The sequence below is a fragment of the Acomys minous genome (assembly GCF_964271855.1).
Source record: "Acomys minous genome assembly, chromosome: 1".
NCBI lineage: Eukaryota > Metazoa > Chordata > Mammalia > Rodentia > Muridae > Acomys > Acomys minous.
Window position 1 is genome coordinate 139,882,211 of NC_140483.1, and position 14,016 is coordinate 139,896,226.

The following is a 14,016-nucleotide window of genomic DNA, read 5'->3' on the forward strand; positions in this document are numbered from 1 at the left end:
CATAAAAATTACACTGTAAACCATAAACATAGTTCATAGTGAAACTGGGAATTTAATAGACCATAATAAATACAGTCCACATAGAGACTGGAAACCTTACCATTTTTTATCCTTTTATAATGTGCTATTACAGAATATCACAGTTTCTTAGATGACTAGTTTTTCCAAATAGCTGAAGCTTAGTAAAGTAAGCAAAGACAAAGAGGCTAGACATACATCTTTAGTTCAATTACTGTTAACCTGAATGTATCTTTATTACCCTAAAAATTTATGATTATACAAAAATCCATACTAATCCAAACTATTTTGGAGACTTGTGTGATTGCCTACTTAGTCTAAAGAGGAGATACAATGATAAACCAAGGGCTCATGGGATGGAGAAGTTTTATAGGTGCTGCCTTAGTTGGTTTACATCACAGGGCCATCTAAATCAGGATTGTGGTGAAGTTAAATTGTATGTTATCAGCCAAGATAGCTGTGTGATGAGCCATGTGATTGGTATTTAAAATGTCTAATTTTTGGTAGATTTATTTTTAACCAAAAAGTTCAAATTACATATAAACTATATTCTAAACATGAATTTTATTATATATATATAAAAATGTTGTAGCAAATTAAGATTACTTATGTATGGATTTTTAAACTATAATCCTTTTGTTTTAAGTCTTCCCACACCCCGCCTCCCTGAGACAGGGTTTTTCTATGTTATCTTGTCTGTCCTGGACTTGCTTTGTAGACAAGGCAGCCTTGAATTTACAGAGATCAATCTGCCTCTGCCTTCCAAGTGCTGGGATTAAAGGCATGCTCCACCATCCCCTGCTTGTGGTACAGATTTTTAAACCATACCCAATGAACTTGCCAATCCCGAGATAGCTTATAGTGTATTGTTAAGAGATTTTTTTTTTTTTTGAGAGTAGAGAGCAAAGAAATCGTAGAGATAAAAGATTTTTAAGAGTGAAAAATAGAGAAGCCTTAGAGGTGAAATGAAATACCTGTGATGTTGGGTAAAGCAGAGCAAATAGAAGAGATTTGGGGATCATTTGTTTGTGTGGTGGCAGAAGTTGTTATCATATGAGAGAATTTGCAAATGTAGTGTGTCATTGATCTGTACTGAGGAGAAACTGTCTGTAGTACCATAGTGAGGCTTTAATAAAATCTCAAGCCGTGGAAGAAATTGAGTCCTAGGAGAAAAGGAGAAAGGGTTGGAAATGTGGCTCCTAAGGAGGGAGGGTTCCTTTAAGCTCCAAGAGGGACCTGAGAGACAGTGCAGTGGCCCAGGTGGGCTTAGAGAAGCTGTGGGACTGGGCGCTCCTAGAGGTAGTGAGCCCAGGCTCCAGGAAGGAGCTGAGAACAAAGGCCCGAGGAGGATAGATGTCAGTGGTGGCAAGAATTTGAATTCAGGGTGTCCCCAAGGGAAATGAGAGACTTGTCAGAGAGATGTCCCAAGTCATAGGGGAGAGGCTTCCCTTTTTAGGTGACAGGGGACTCAGTAGAGCAAGAGAAGCTTTTTGTAGCACATTGGTGTGGCTTTATAGTAATAGTAGGCAAAGCAGGCAGCTCTGGGCTCACAGTGATCCAGTGGTGGAGGAGAGTAGAAAGCAGCTGAGGAGGCAGAGCAGACAGTTCCTACAGGACTGGCAGGCTTTGGGGAAAGGGAGGGTTCTGATAGAGGAAACAGGTAAGTGTCTTTCAAAAGAGACATGTGTCCATATGGAGAACATAGAGAGATGCCCCAGGAGGACTTAGCAGGCTGGAAGAGCCAGAGAGACATTGAGCAGAGACAGGGAGAGCACGTGGGGCTATGAAGCAGCTGAAGAGTTAGACTCTGGCATTTGGTGGGAGGCAGAAGCCAGCAGAAACACATGACCCATACCCATCTTAGGAGAGTCAGACAGCAGATTGGTGTGGAGTGGAGTTCATTTATGTCACTCCTGTGGTGTCAGCAGCAGATGAATTGAAAAAAAAAAAAAAAAAGAAGACGTTTCTGCTCCTAGTATGGTGGAGTGGAGTGGGTTTATTGTAGATACTAGGGAGCATTCAGAGGCGCCTGAAGAGTCCAGACTAAACCAGGCCATGGCGTGGGGTGTGGGAGAAGAGAAGAGTGGGGAAGGCTAAGAGGCCTGAAAGGAGCCACAGAGTCAAAATGACTGGGCTATAGAGGGGAGGGGAGAAGCTTAGGGAGGGGGAGTCCCTGAGGGAACGCTGGCTTTTGTCTAAACGGCAGAGTTAGGGGAAAGGGATTTCTTGAGACCCAACATCCTGCAAGGTGGTGGGCTGGTTTTTTATTTGTTTGTTTGTTTGTTTATTTTGTGTGTGTGTTTTGAGACAGGGTCTCTCTGTGTAGCCTTGGCTGTCCTAGACTTGCTCTGTAGACCAGGCTGGCCTTGAACTCACAGTGATCCACCTGCCTCTGCCTCCCGAGTGCTGGGATTAAAGGAGTGCGCCACCATGCCCGGCTCATCCTGCAAGCTTTGTCTGACCTCCACACATAAGCCTTGGCATATGCACAATCACATGCACACAAACAAGCAAGCAAGCAAGCAAGCAAACAAACAAAAACAAAAAGAAAATAAAGAGTAGCAATTTTACTTAATAAAAAGTAAAAGTATGTTTGAATTGAACCCTAAATTTTAACTTCTTACTAATTGCTTTTATTTTTAATTCATGTTAGAAATACAAACCTGGTCGATGTGATGATATTTTGAAATGGAAACCTCCCAGCCTGAACTCTGTGGATTTTCGACTTAAGATAACAAGAATGGGAGGAGAAGGGTGAGTGTGCACTCCAGGCCCAGTGGGATTTTGTTTCATTTTTGAAATCTGGTTTTGCCTTGCAGCCTCAGCTATTCTTAAACTCAAGATATTTTATTTTATTTTATTTTTAATTTATTCACTTTACATCTCTATTGTAGCCTCCTCCAGGTCCCATCCTCCCACAACCGCCCATCCTCCTCCCCTAGTTCTCAGAAAGGAGAAGCCCTTCTCCCCTATCATCTGACTTCAGGCAATCAAGTCTCATCTGGACTGCCTGCATCCTCTTCATCTGTGGCCTGGCAAGACCACTCCACTAGGGGGAAGTGACCAATGAGTGGGTACCAGAGTCCATGTTAGAGGTGGCCCCTACTCCCCATATTATGGGACCCACAAAGAGACTGTGCTGCCTGTCTACTACATCTGAGCAGGGGGGTCTAGGTCCTCACTGTGCATGGTCCTTGGTGCATCAGTCTCTGCAGCACCCCTCCCCCCACTCCTCTGCCTGGGTTTGTTGGCTCCATTGGTCTCCTTGTCGCGCTCCTGTCCCCTCCAGGTCCTTCTATCCCCCAACTCTTCCATAAGACTCCCTGTACCCCTGTGAGTCTCAGCATCTGGGTAGCGTCTTTCAGAGGACCTCTGTGGTAGGCTTCTGCCCTTGAACTCAAGATCTTACTGCTTCCTAGGCGTTGGGATTATGAGCCTGTATCACCACATGTAGTTATCTTCATGAGGTCTGTCCCCACACCCACTGCCAGATTTACATGAAATCATATTTCATATAAGGCTCTATTGTTTATAGGCTAGTCTATATTACTCTAAAAAGGAAGTAAAATAGTCTCTATTTTCTGTATGTATCTCATTTTCACATATCTTTTTTTTTGTATATACCCAAGATAGACAACAAAGTTTTTTTCAAATTTTAAATGATCTTCACTATAAAATGTAGATGTTACTAAAAACCTTATCAGTTGAATTCTGCACATGGGTTCATTAGTTTTATAGTCAAAGATGTTGAATCTGTCTAGCCAACCTGGCCTAGAACTAATGGAGGTCCTCTCTCAGCCTCCTTAGTGTTGGGATTTTAGGTGTGAGCCACCAAACCTGGCTTTGGAAAATGAGTGCCTAAATATATGTGTGTATACCACGTGCATGCCTGATAACTGAGGAAGTCAAAAGAAGCTGTTAAATCCTCTGTAGCTGGAGTCATAGGCAGTTGTGGACTGCCAGATGTTGGGAGCCGAACCTGGGTCTCTGCACAAGCAGCAGGTGCTAAAAATAGTAAGTGTTGTCAACTGCTGAGCACACTGGCAAGTAAGATTTCAAGAAGATAGTAAAATTTATTGAATTGCTTCATGACTAATATTTTCTTTTTCTCTAATACTATGTTTATACTATTTGGTTAGTGAATATTGGCTATTGTATCTAGTATTGGTTGTTTCACCCAATTTTGAAAAATCTTGTGTTTTGGTTTATTTTTGTTTTTTTGAGACAGGTTTTCTCTGTGTAGCCTTGGCTGTCCTGTACTCACTTTGTAGAGCAGGCTGGCCTCGAACTCACAGAGACCCATTTGCCTTTGCCTCCTGAGTGCTGGGATTAAAGGCCTGCCCCACCATGCCCGGCTGTGTTTTGGTTTTTAATAGGCTATAGTTCTGATAATAATACTTAAGAGCCTCTTGATGATAAACAGAATGACCCTTTCTACAAGTTGGCAAAAATTAGATGTAGTTCAATGTAACTGAATGCTTTTTTCATGTTATTTTCCAGTTTTTTCTTTTAAAAATACATACTTTTTAAAAACAAAAATACATTACATTTTGAACATCCACACGTCACTGTTTAATGTGACTTTTTGATGTATTAAGGTATATCATTGTCGGTACATAGTTTATTTAAAATAGGTGTCAATTAAAGATAGTAATATGAACTAATATGTGGTAACTGTTACAGGATGTGTATTTGTTAGCTAGAGTGTGTTACATATTTTAACTGTGTAAGTGAGGCTGTCTCCACAGCAGCGCAGTTGCTGCAGATAGGCCTGTTTGAAGTTAGAGTGTAACTCTGTCCAGGTTCAGTGGGGGTGAGGAGCCCCTACATGGCAACTTAACAGCCTCCTGTAACTACAGATCTAGGGGATCCAGTACCCGTTTCTGACCTCTGCAGGCTCCTGCGCACACAGGTGGCGCACAGATACGCACTCCGTTCCACGTCCACACAAGTAAATATAAAGTAGCAGTGTCTGCAATGTATGGAGCAGAACATGTACAAATGAGGCATAAACATTAAATACCATGAGATAATTCAGTGTCTTTTTAAATTGATTTCAAATGTTTCTTGGAAATTTAAAATGTAATAGTATGTTTTGAATAATATAATTACAATTTTTGAAAATGTTTGCAGTGAGATTTTGTAGGTTTCTTCGTGTGACTTTGAGTTTCATTTAGGTGCTATAATACAGTAATAATAGTTCCCGTTAGGTTCGAATTCAATAGGAAGAGAAAATCTATTCTGCCATTTATTACCCCACTGGTAGCAACTAAAAATCTGAATTTGACTTTCCAACTCTATGGAAGTTATATTAATCTAATCACTTCATCATGGCCAAAAATAGGTTTTGTTTATCTTAGCAATTTAAGTGTTAAGTTTTATAAACATAGCTTTAAAAATTCTGTTGTTTTGAAAATATTGTGCTTTTATATTAAGTAGTTTATATCCCAAATCCACAGTTACTGCTCAAATCACACAGGTGGTCTTCACTTTGAAAATTGTAAACTTTTTATTTTTCAAGATTCATTTACTTATTTTATGTATGTGAGTGCTCTATCACAGCAAGTTCACCTGCATGCCAGCATTAGATCACATTATAGGTGGTTGGGAGCCACCATGTGGTTGCTGGGAATTGACTCAGGAAGAGCAGTCAGTGCTCTTAACCACTGAGCTATCTCTCCAGCCAAAAATTGTAAACTCTTGAGTACAATATTATTGATTTACAGTGAAGGGTGTAGATTTATTGAATTGCATAATAATGAAGAACGCAGATTTGAGAGCCACACTGCTTGGGGTGAAACAGTCTTGCTCTAGCTCCATGGCCTCATCACAGTGCTTTCTTTCTGTGCCTCCGATTCTTCATCAGTGTCTTAGTTACTTTTCTGTTGCTGTGATAAAACACTATGACAAGGCAGCTTTTGAAATAAAGTGTTAATTTGGGCCTGAAGGTTTTAGAGGGCTACTTGAGAGTCCATGACCGTCATGGTGGGGACCCTGAGAACAGTCAGGCAGGCGTGACACTGGAATAGTAGCTGAGAGCGCTCACCTTGAGACAAGCAGGAAGAGGGGTGGAGGGGGTTGGAGGAGAGCTTTTGAAAGCTCACTTCCACTCTCACCCCCATGACAGCTTCTCCTACAAGGCTACATCTCCTGATCTTTCTCGAACAGTTCTGCCTACTGGGGACCAAGTATTCAGACATGAACATAATATTCTCATTCAAACCACTACAATTGGTAAACTAGAAATTGGCCTCTTAAGACTTTTATGAGGAATAAATCTATAAAATATTTAGGACAGATCTGGTACATGATAGATACATTTAGAAATTTGTTACTGCTTCTCTTGAATTTTTTTTGTTTTTGTTTGTGATTGCTTTTTGAGACAGGGTTTCTCCGTGGCCCTGGCTGTCCTGGAACTAGTTGTGTAGACCAGGCTGGCGTTGAACTCATGCCAGTTCTCTTATTTCCATGTAAGTAGATGTAAAAGACCATACTCTTTCCTTTCCACTCATTTTAGAATTGGTGTACTGTATAAATGCAGCTTTTTCTGTGAACCATTTCCTGTTTGATTCATGTCCCTGTAACAGCATGGCCTGGTGCTTTGTATTTGATTGTTGATTATTTTACCTCCTGAGGTCTACTTGCTGTCTTTAAGGAGCAGACACTCACATACCCCAAAGTGGTGTTTGTAAACCTGGCTTTTAAGTTATCCCTGATTGGCTGAATAAATCCCTACACACCTGGGCAGGGCAGAGTGAGGAGGTGTGGCCAAAGATGAAGGGCTTCTGGGAGAGAGGGAGGGATCTTAGGCAGGAGAGAGGTGCTGGAAGAGGAGGAAGGAACAGGAAGGGAGGAGGAGGGTAGGAAAGAACACCTGGGCCCTGGGGAGGGACTCTGAAGCTCCCCATGGAAAGAAGTGGCTCAGATGAACAACTTAAGCAAGTATTTTGGGATTATGGATGGGAAATAGCCCAGAATGAAATGGTTAAAGCAGATGGCTTAGGATGGGGGCCGGGAGATAATGGAAGGTAGTTTAGGGGGTTAATATCTGCCCAGCCCCAGGTGAAGTAAGGCTTATTCTAAAATACAACAGGTGTCTGTGTCTTTTATTGATTAATAGTGGGCTAGATAATACTGCTGTAATAATTACAGACTTTTTATAATAAACATTATTAGATATGTATTGCAACATGTCCCTGTTAATTTTTTCTTTTTAAATGCATATAATTATAAATTGCTGAAAGAGACTATATTACTTACACTTCTTTTGCTGTGATTAAATCATGACTAGAAGCAACTTAAGGAAGAAAGTTTATTTTGGCTTATGGTTCGAATTCCTGATGGCAGGTGTGGTGTGGCTGCAGGTGGTTGGAGCAGGAAGTTGTATGATTACATTTTTTTTGTTGACATTGTAGAAAACAGAGAAAGCAAACTGGAATCTGGGCAAGGCTGTACATTCTCAGAGCCTGCCTCCAGTGATGTATTTCTTCCAGCAAACTGACTCCTCTTCCTAAAAGTTTCACAACCTCTGCAAACAGTGCCACTAGTTGGGACCAAGTGTCCGAATACATGAGCCCATTGGGACAGTTTTTCATTCAAACCGTTGCAGAGGCTACTGTTTTTGGAAAGTCTTAAAAAAGACAGCAGTGAGTGATGATGAAAATGTAGAACGAAAGCCGCCATGTGTTGAGGTTGACGTTGGCAGTCGATGCAGCTGCTTTGGCAGAGAGTTTGGCAGTTCCTTGGAGTGCTAAGAATGGACTTAACCAAAATGACCCAGGTATTCTTTTCTCAGGCATATACCAAAGAAAAATAAATAAAAACTGTGTCTATACAAAAAAAATTAAGCTTGAATTTTATTGGCAACTTTTTTCATAAAGGTCAAAAGGTCCAAACAATGCCAACTGATTGACATGCAAACGAAACAGCAGTTCTCTAGAATATGCTAGTACAGCACATTGTTATGTACAGAGCAAAGGGTCTCTGGACCCTGCAATTCTTCTTGTGGGAATTTAATAAAATAGTTTATGTCCAACATTTAATATGTGACATAATAAATACATTTTTTTAAAAGAAAGGATCACTCTGTGGATCATGCTATAGCTGAGCGCAGGAAACCGTGTGCTGTGGACGTATACTGTGACCATTGGTCATGTCAAGTTAAGGCAGGCATCTAATGGTATTTCAGGTTGATAGAGAAACCCAAGCACTTGGAACTTATATTTTTATAAAAGATTGCAGAGGCTGTGTTGATTTGCCTTACTAAAGATAGCATTTGCATGTGATTGGTGTAACAACCTGATTAAGTTGTGATAATTTGTCATCATTCTATGCCTTTGATGATGCTACTGATCTCATTTCCCTTGGGGATGATTTATCACTTTTGCTTTATGCTTTGGTAGAGTAGGTAAGTTGTAGGGTGTAGAGGAAAGTGAACTCAGAACGTGGCTGTTCTGACAAGAGATCACATCCAAAGACCTTCTAGGTCTTTGTGATCTGGCTAGAATACAAACATGTCTTTAATCCAGGAGACAGAGACAAACAGATCTGAATTCAAGGCTGCCTGGTATAGAGCAAGTATCAGGTAAAGAAAAACTTAGATCCAGGCATGGTGGTACATGCCTTTAATCTCAAACAAAGGAAAAGTTAGTTTGTAGAAGGATACACCCAGGTTTGAAAGTAATGTCTAAGTGAGTGGCAGAAAAGGTGACAGATCAGACAAAATAGGATACAACTAACAGGAGAAGAGAGAGGGAAGAGAAGCTACTGAAGAGGCAGTTTTACAGAGAGGAGGTAGTTTTACCAGGATAGTAATAGAGAGATGGGTTTCAGAGAGAGAACTCAGGTGAAGATGGAATGAGCCAGAAAATGAGAAGAAGCCAGAAGATTAGAGCAAGTTGCTGAGTTAGTTTGAGGTCAAGCAGAGCAATTCTGGGCCCAGAGAAGCCAGATTAAATAAGTTGAGTGGGAGAAGACTTTGAGCCAGAACAGCTGAGTTGAACCAGCCAGCCCAGAGCTCAGGAAGAACAAGAAAGGGTGAGCTTATTAAACAGTAAGTCTCAGAGGCTGAAAATGTTCTAGGCCTAGGTTAGATTGTCTGGAGGCTAGACGCTTCCAGGACTAGGCCTAGGTTAGCAGAAGGAGGCAGCATGCCTCCCATGCAACAGCTGAACCAGGAGAATAAAGTTCTTACAGTAGGGCTTTCATTTGGCCTTTCCTAGAACGATGACTCTTACTCTAAGGGTCAGAGAGCCAATATCAATTCCTCCAGTTGCCAAGTATTTCTTGTTATATATCCAATAATTTGGAAATAAGTACAAACTCTGTTTGTGGACTTGCTACTCCATTTAGGCTTGCTGTTTATTTATTTTTTACTTGATAGATGAAAACACAAACATTTTGCAATATAAATAATTGGCCTCCACATAATATTTCAGTAATGTATATACATTGTATAATGCTTAAATCAGGTACGCATTTCCTTATTGTGAAAACCTACAAAAGCCTGTTTTCTAATCTTTTTAAATGTATAGATCATTATTGTTATCTGTGGTCAAAGCCTTTTTTTGTCTTATACTTAATTCTTCTGTCCATGTAATTGTAACTTCGATTCCGTTGACCAGTCTCTGTGTCTTTCTTTCCCCTCTTCCCATCTTCTGGGAAGTAGCCTGACTTCTGTGGAATTAAGTGTTTTGTATCCACATATGAGGTTGTGTGGTACTTATCTTTCTGGGTATATTTCACATCTTTCCATATGACTGCAAATGGCAGAATTTCGTTCTTGAGTTACAAAGCAGTTTATTATGAGGCTACTCTGTTTAGCTAGGAGAATATGGTTTCTTCTTTGTCCTTGGAAGGTAGTATCTGTTTAAAGTGAGTATCTGGCAATTTCCAAGTGGTTTGGGGTGGGGGGTGGTGGTGTGTGTTCATCTGTCTCTGTCCAGTTACTAGTAAATGCTGTCAGTCTGCAAGTAGTTGCAGGATTTACAGTAGGGTAGTACATTTTAAAAGGCCACACAGTAAGTATTCTAATGTTTGATCTGTATATTTCTCTGATTTAGTCATTCCTTTCTGCCACTGTAGTGCACAAGCTAACATAGACTAAATCTATCTGCAGGAACATGGCAGTGGTTTGTTTCACTGAAGCTTTATTTTCAAAGCTATGTTTCAGGCCAGATATGTTCTGTGACTGTACCTTGCCACCTACAGCTTAGACTGCATTCTTGTGACATTGTTGCAGGGTCGTTCTTCAAGAGGAATCTGGCCTCTTTCTATCAAGGGGCCCAGGTATGTTTCTTACCGAATGCCTCTGTGCATTAGAAGATAAGAAACAGTTGGATGCAGTGGCGCACACCTTTAATCCCAGCACTTGGGAACACAGAGGCAGGCAGATCTCTGTGAGTTTGAGGCCATCTTGGTCTACAAAGAAAGTCCGAGTCAGCCAAGGCTACACAGAGAAACTGTCTTGAAAAAACCAAAACCAAAACAAAACAAAAAACCAAAAAACAACCCCCCCCAAACAAAACAAAACAAAACAAAACAAAAACAGAAAGAAAAAAAAAAAGAAGAAGAAGGACAGGAGGAGGAAGAGGAAGAAAAGGAAGAGGAGGAGGAAGAGGAAGAGAAACATGGGCTTAGTAGTCATCAAAATGTTTTACTTCCTGCTCATAAATGTCCTCTGCACTGGGTGCCATGATAGCATACATCTTTAATCTCAGCACTCACGTGACAGAAACAGGCAGATCTCAGGAGTTCAAGGCCAGCCCAGTCTAAATAGCAACTTCCAGGACAGCCAGGGCTGTATGTAGAGAGACCCTGTCTTAACCACCTCCCCACAGTATCCTTGCTATTACGATTTTTCTTTTTAGGTTTACTTAAAAGTAGAGTGATTAATTTTGCTTTTTATATTTATTTGAACTAGTGTTACTGTCAAGTAAAAGCACCGTGTTGGTAGCATATTTAGAATATTGAAAAACTATTCTTGTGTATGAAAGAATTGCATCAGCAAGAATATAGCTAATGATAAACTGTGTAGGGGTAGGCCTTTTTTCCCTGTGTTCTTTTTTCTCCTATGTTTTGAAATGAATGATCAACAGATTATTATTATTATTATTATTATTATTATTATTATTATTATTATTATTATTATTATTACTACTTTAAGGAAGTGGAATTTGGAGGTTACAATACCATCCATGGTATTATAAAGAATGCTTAGTGACTGCAGTGATTGCCATGTAATGTGTATGTATGTATGTATGCATGTACATGTATACAAGTATACAATATACCTTGATCATATCCAACCAAGACTCTTTTTGCCACATTTTGTGGACCCTTCCATTCCCAATATTTTTTTTCTCTCTCTCTCCTTTTAATCCTCTTGCTACTCCTCCTTTTATTTTTAGTTTAAAATTTTTCTTTTATAGCTCATTGAGTTCAGTTAGCATTGACCACAACATAGAAGAAATTGCTTCCCCATCCACCAGCAGTGATCCATGACCAGTGGATTGTTGTTTGGTCTGTAGCTCGGGTTTGAGCCTGATGAGATCCTCTCCCATTCCTGTTAGGATGCTGACTGGTGCCAGTCTTGTACAAGTAACGATACTGCTTTGAGTTTGTGAGTATAAACATGTATTAAAAACAAGCATTTCAAGCACACCTCCCAGTCCTCCACCTCTCAGCATTCTTTATACCCCCCTCGGGTATGTTTTCCAAGTCTTGAGTTGTTGACACCAATTTCCTATTTAGGGCTGAGAATTCAACAGTCACAAAGATGCTTTACTGCACAAAGATGCTTCTCTGACTCACTCTGAGAGAAACATTAATTTCTGTGCATTAACATAAATATATATAAGGTACTTTGAGCACATGTCCACTTAGCAGTAGTAATAGGTTCTACCCTAGAGCCTGTGACTTCCCTTCTAAGCAGTGGGCCTTTGACTAGGTTTACAGTGCCATACACAGATGCCTTCTTGTGGAATAGGCCTCAGATCCAATCAGAAAGCAATTGACCTTCACGTCCCAGTAGCACCAGTTGACACATCTTGCGGGGCAGGTTAACATTTAGCTTCCTCAATAGTTCCTGCCTGTCTGTCAGATATATTGGTCCAGAAGACTGAAGGTGATACTCAAACATTATAGAGAGTTTTGCGTGACTCTTCAGGTCACAAACTGTGTCATCTTCTCATTGGGAAGCTGCTAACCGGCACTCCTGGTATACTCAGATAATCAAGTTTATTCCTTCTCCAGTCTCTGGTGGGGTTGAAGACTAAATAATTTAGTTTACAATTAAGCTTAGTTGTTCAGGGGTTAAGATGTTTTTAGGTCTAGGTAGATGTTTTAAGTTGATAGAGATGAGATATGACAGATACTGATTTGCATTCAGAATTTTAGATGCACCAAGATAGGAAAGATGTTTTCTTTAATGCTGCCAAATACAAATAGTGAAAACACTAAGAATGTAACATTTATATAATTCCTGATTGTGTCATGGTTCATCTTGCTGTAGGTAGTTTATTGTAATTATGTGTAATAATATAAATGTATATGTAAAATAAAAATATTTAATATAAAACAGAAAAAAACCATTAAGCTTCCTGTAGTGGATTATGAATCCACTCACTGTCAGCCTTTACCCCAAAATAGGAAGGCTCCTTCCTGGAGTAATCTTCAAGAGGACAGGAGCCTGAACAGGAACTTGAGTCCCACTAGGAGCTTTGGATGAGGAAAGGAGAGGTCCCTGTTTAGGATAAATAACAAATTGGGGTGTTTCTTTGTTTGTGGGTTTCTTGGCATGTAATTCATACCATGCAAAGAAGGATAGTCCAGTTGGGCACTGTATATTCTTAGAAGTTAGCATGAATGCTATACAAGTAATTTCTAGTTGAGTAATCCTTGTATGTAAACAGAGTGCATGTGAACTGAAATCATATAAATTAGGGCAGTCCTGTACTGACCAAAGGGTTGGGTCCTGGCATGGGGTTGCAATTCTGTGGTGTCAGGTTGTAGCATTCTGAGGTTGGAAGTTAGGCATCCTAGGCTCAAGAAAGTTTCTTAATGCAAATCAGCTTCATTTGTCTCTTATGAATGGCATTTCTTCTACAAACCCCTGCACTAGAGAGGTAGAGGTAGGAGGCTCAGAAGTTAAAAGCCAGCCTGGGATACATGAGATTATAATAGGCATTCTAGCCCAAGAAACACACCCCAATATTACTTTTGTCAAGAAATAGTTTATTATATTGGCTGGTAAGATTAATGTTCAAAAGCTAGAGCTTTAAACTACTTGGCACAGAGTGAGAAGGGAGGGACTGATCAGGGAAACACGGTCAGTTTCCATGTCCAGAACGATGGGTGGTGGTGGGGGTGAGCGTTTCTGGCCATCAGGTATTTATATGCTATAAACACCCATGAGGCTGTTTCCTGTGCTGCTTTCTCTTGGCTCTTTAGAGCCCTCCCTCCCTTACCGCAAGACCTAATGAAAGAGTAACACAGAGCCAACCCCTCGGGAACCTGGTCCTGGGCTTCAGTCGGGTAGTATGAGAGTCATAGCAAGCTAGAAGCACCCGTCCTCCCCTCCTCCCACCTGGCATGTCCTGCCCTGTGACTGTCCTGCAGTACACATAACCCTGCCTGGCCAGCACCTAGTTCCAAACCCTCAAACTGTGTTCCCCCAGTTTGCCATCTTAGCTTTTTAAAAAACAATGTGGTAAAGTATAAGTTATTTATAATCTGTAGAAAAATTTTTTCTTTCTTCTAAGCATCAAGACTAAGCCTGTGGAATGATAAAGATTTTGAGAGTGGCAGATCCTCTCAGCTCCGGGTGAGCGAGGGTACCAGAAGATTACAGTTGCCGAGCCCCTAAGTCAGTGGCTTCCAAGTGTGTTGTCTTACATCCAGTAAGATTAACAGAACGGACAAGAAGTGAATGTAGATTGATTGGAGAAAAGTGAGAAAAACTTTTTTGAGTAGAAAGAGTAGTCTTTTTAAAAATTTTTT

General features: G+C 40.5%; 1 protein-coding gene across 4 annotated transcripts in view; it reads left to right on the forward strand.

Annotated features, from left to right (window-relative positions):
* Positions 1-14,016, forward strand: part of RNGTT (RNA guanylyltransferase and 5'-phosphatase) — a 225,814-nt gene that overhangs the window by 102,809 nt on the left and 108,989 nt on the right. For 3 of the 4 annotated variants that reach the window (XM_084782759.1, XM_084782756.1, XM_084782757.1), the window contains exon 13: positions 2,672-2,772. In XM_084782759.1, the coding sequence (XP_084638885.1) occupies positions 2,672-2,772 (101 nt within the window). Of the gene's footprint in view, positions 1-2,671; positions 2,773-2,912; positions 3,097-14,016 lie in introns of those variants that run through there. The other variant, XM_084782758.1, reaches the window with a different exon arrangement.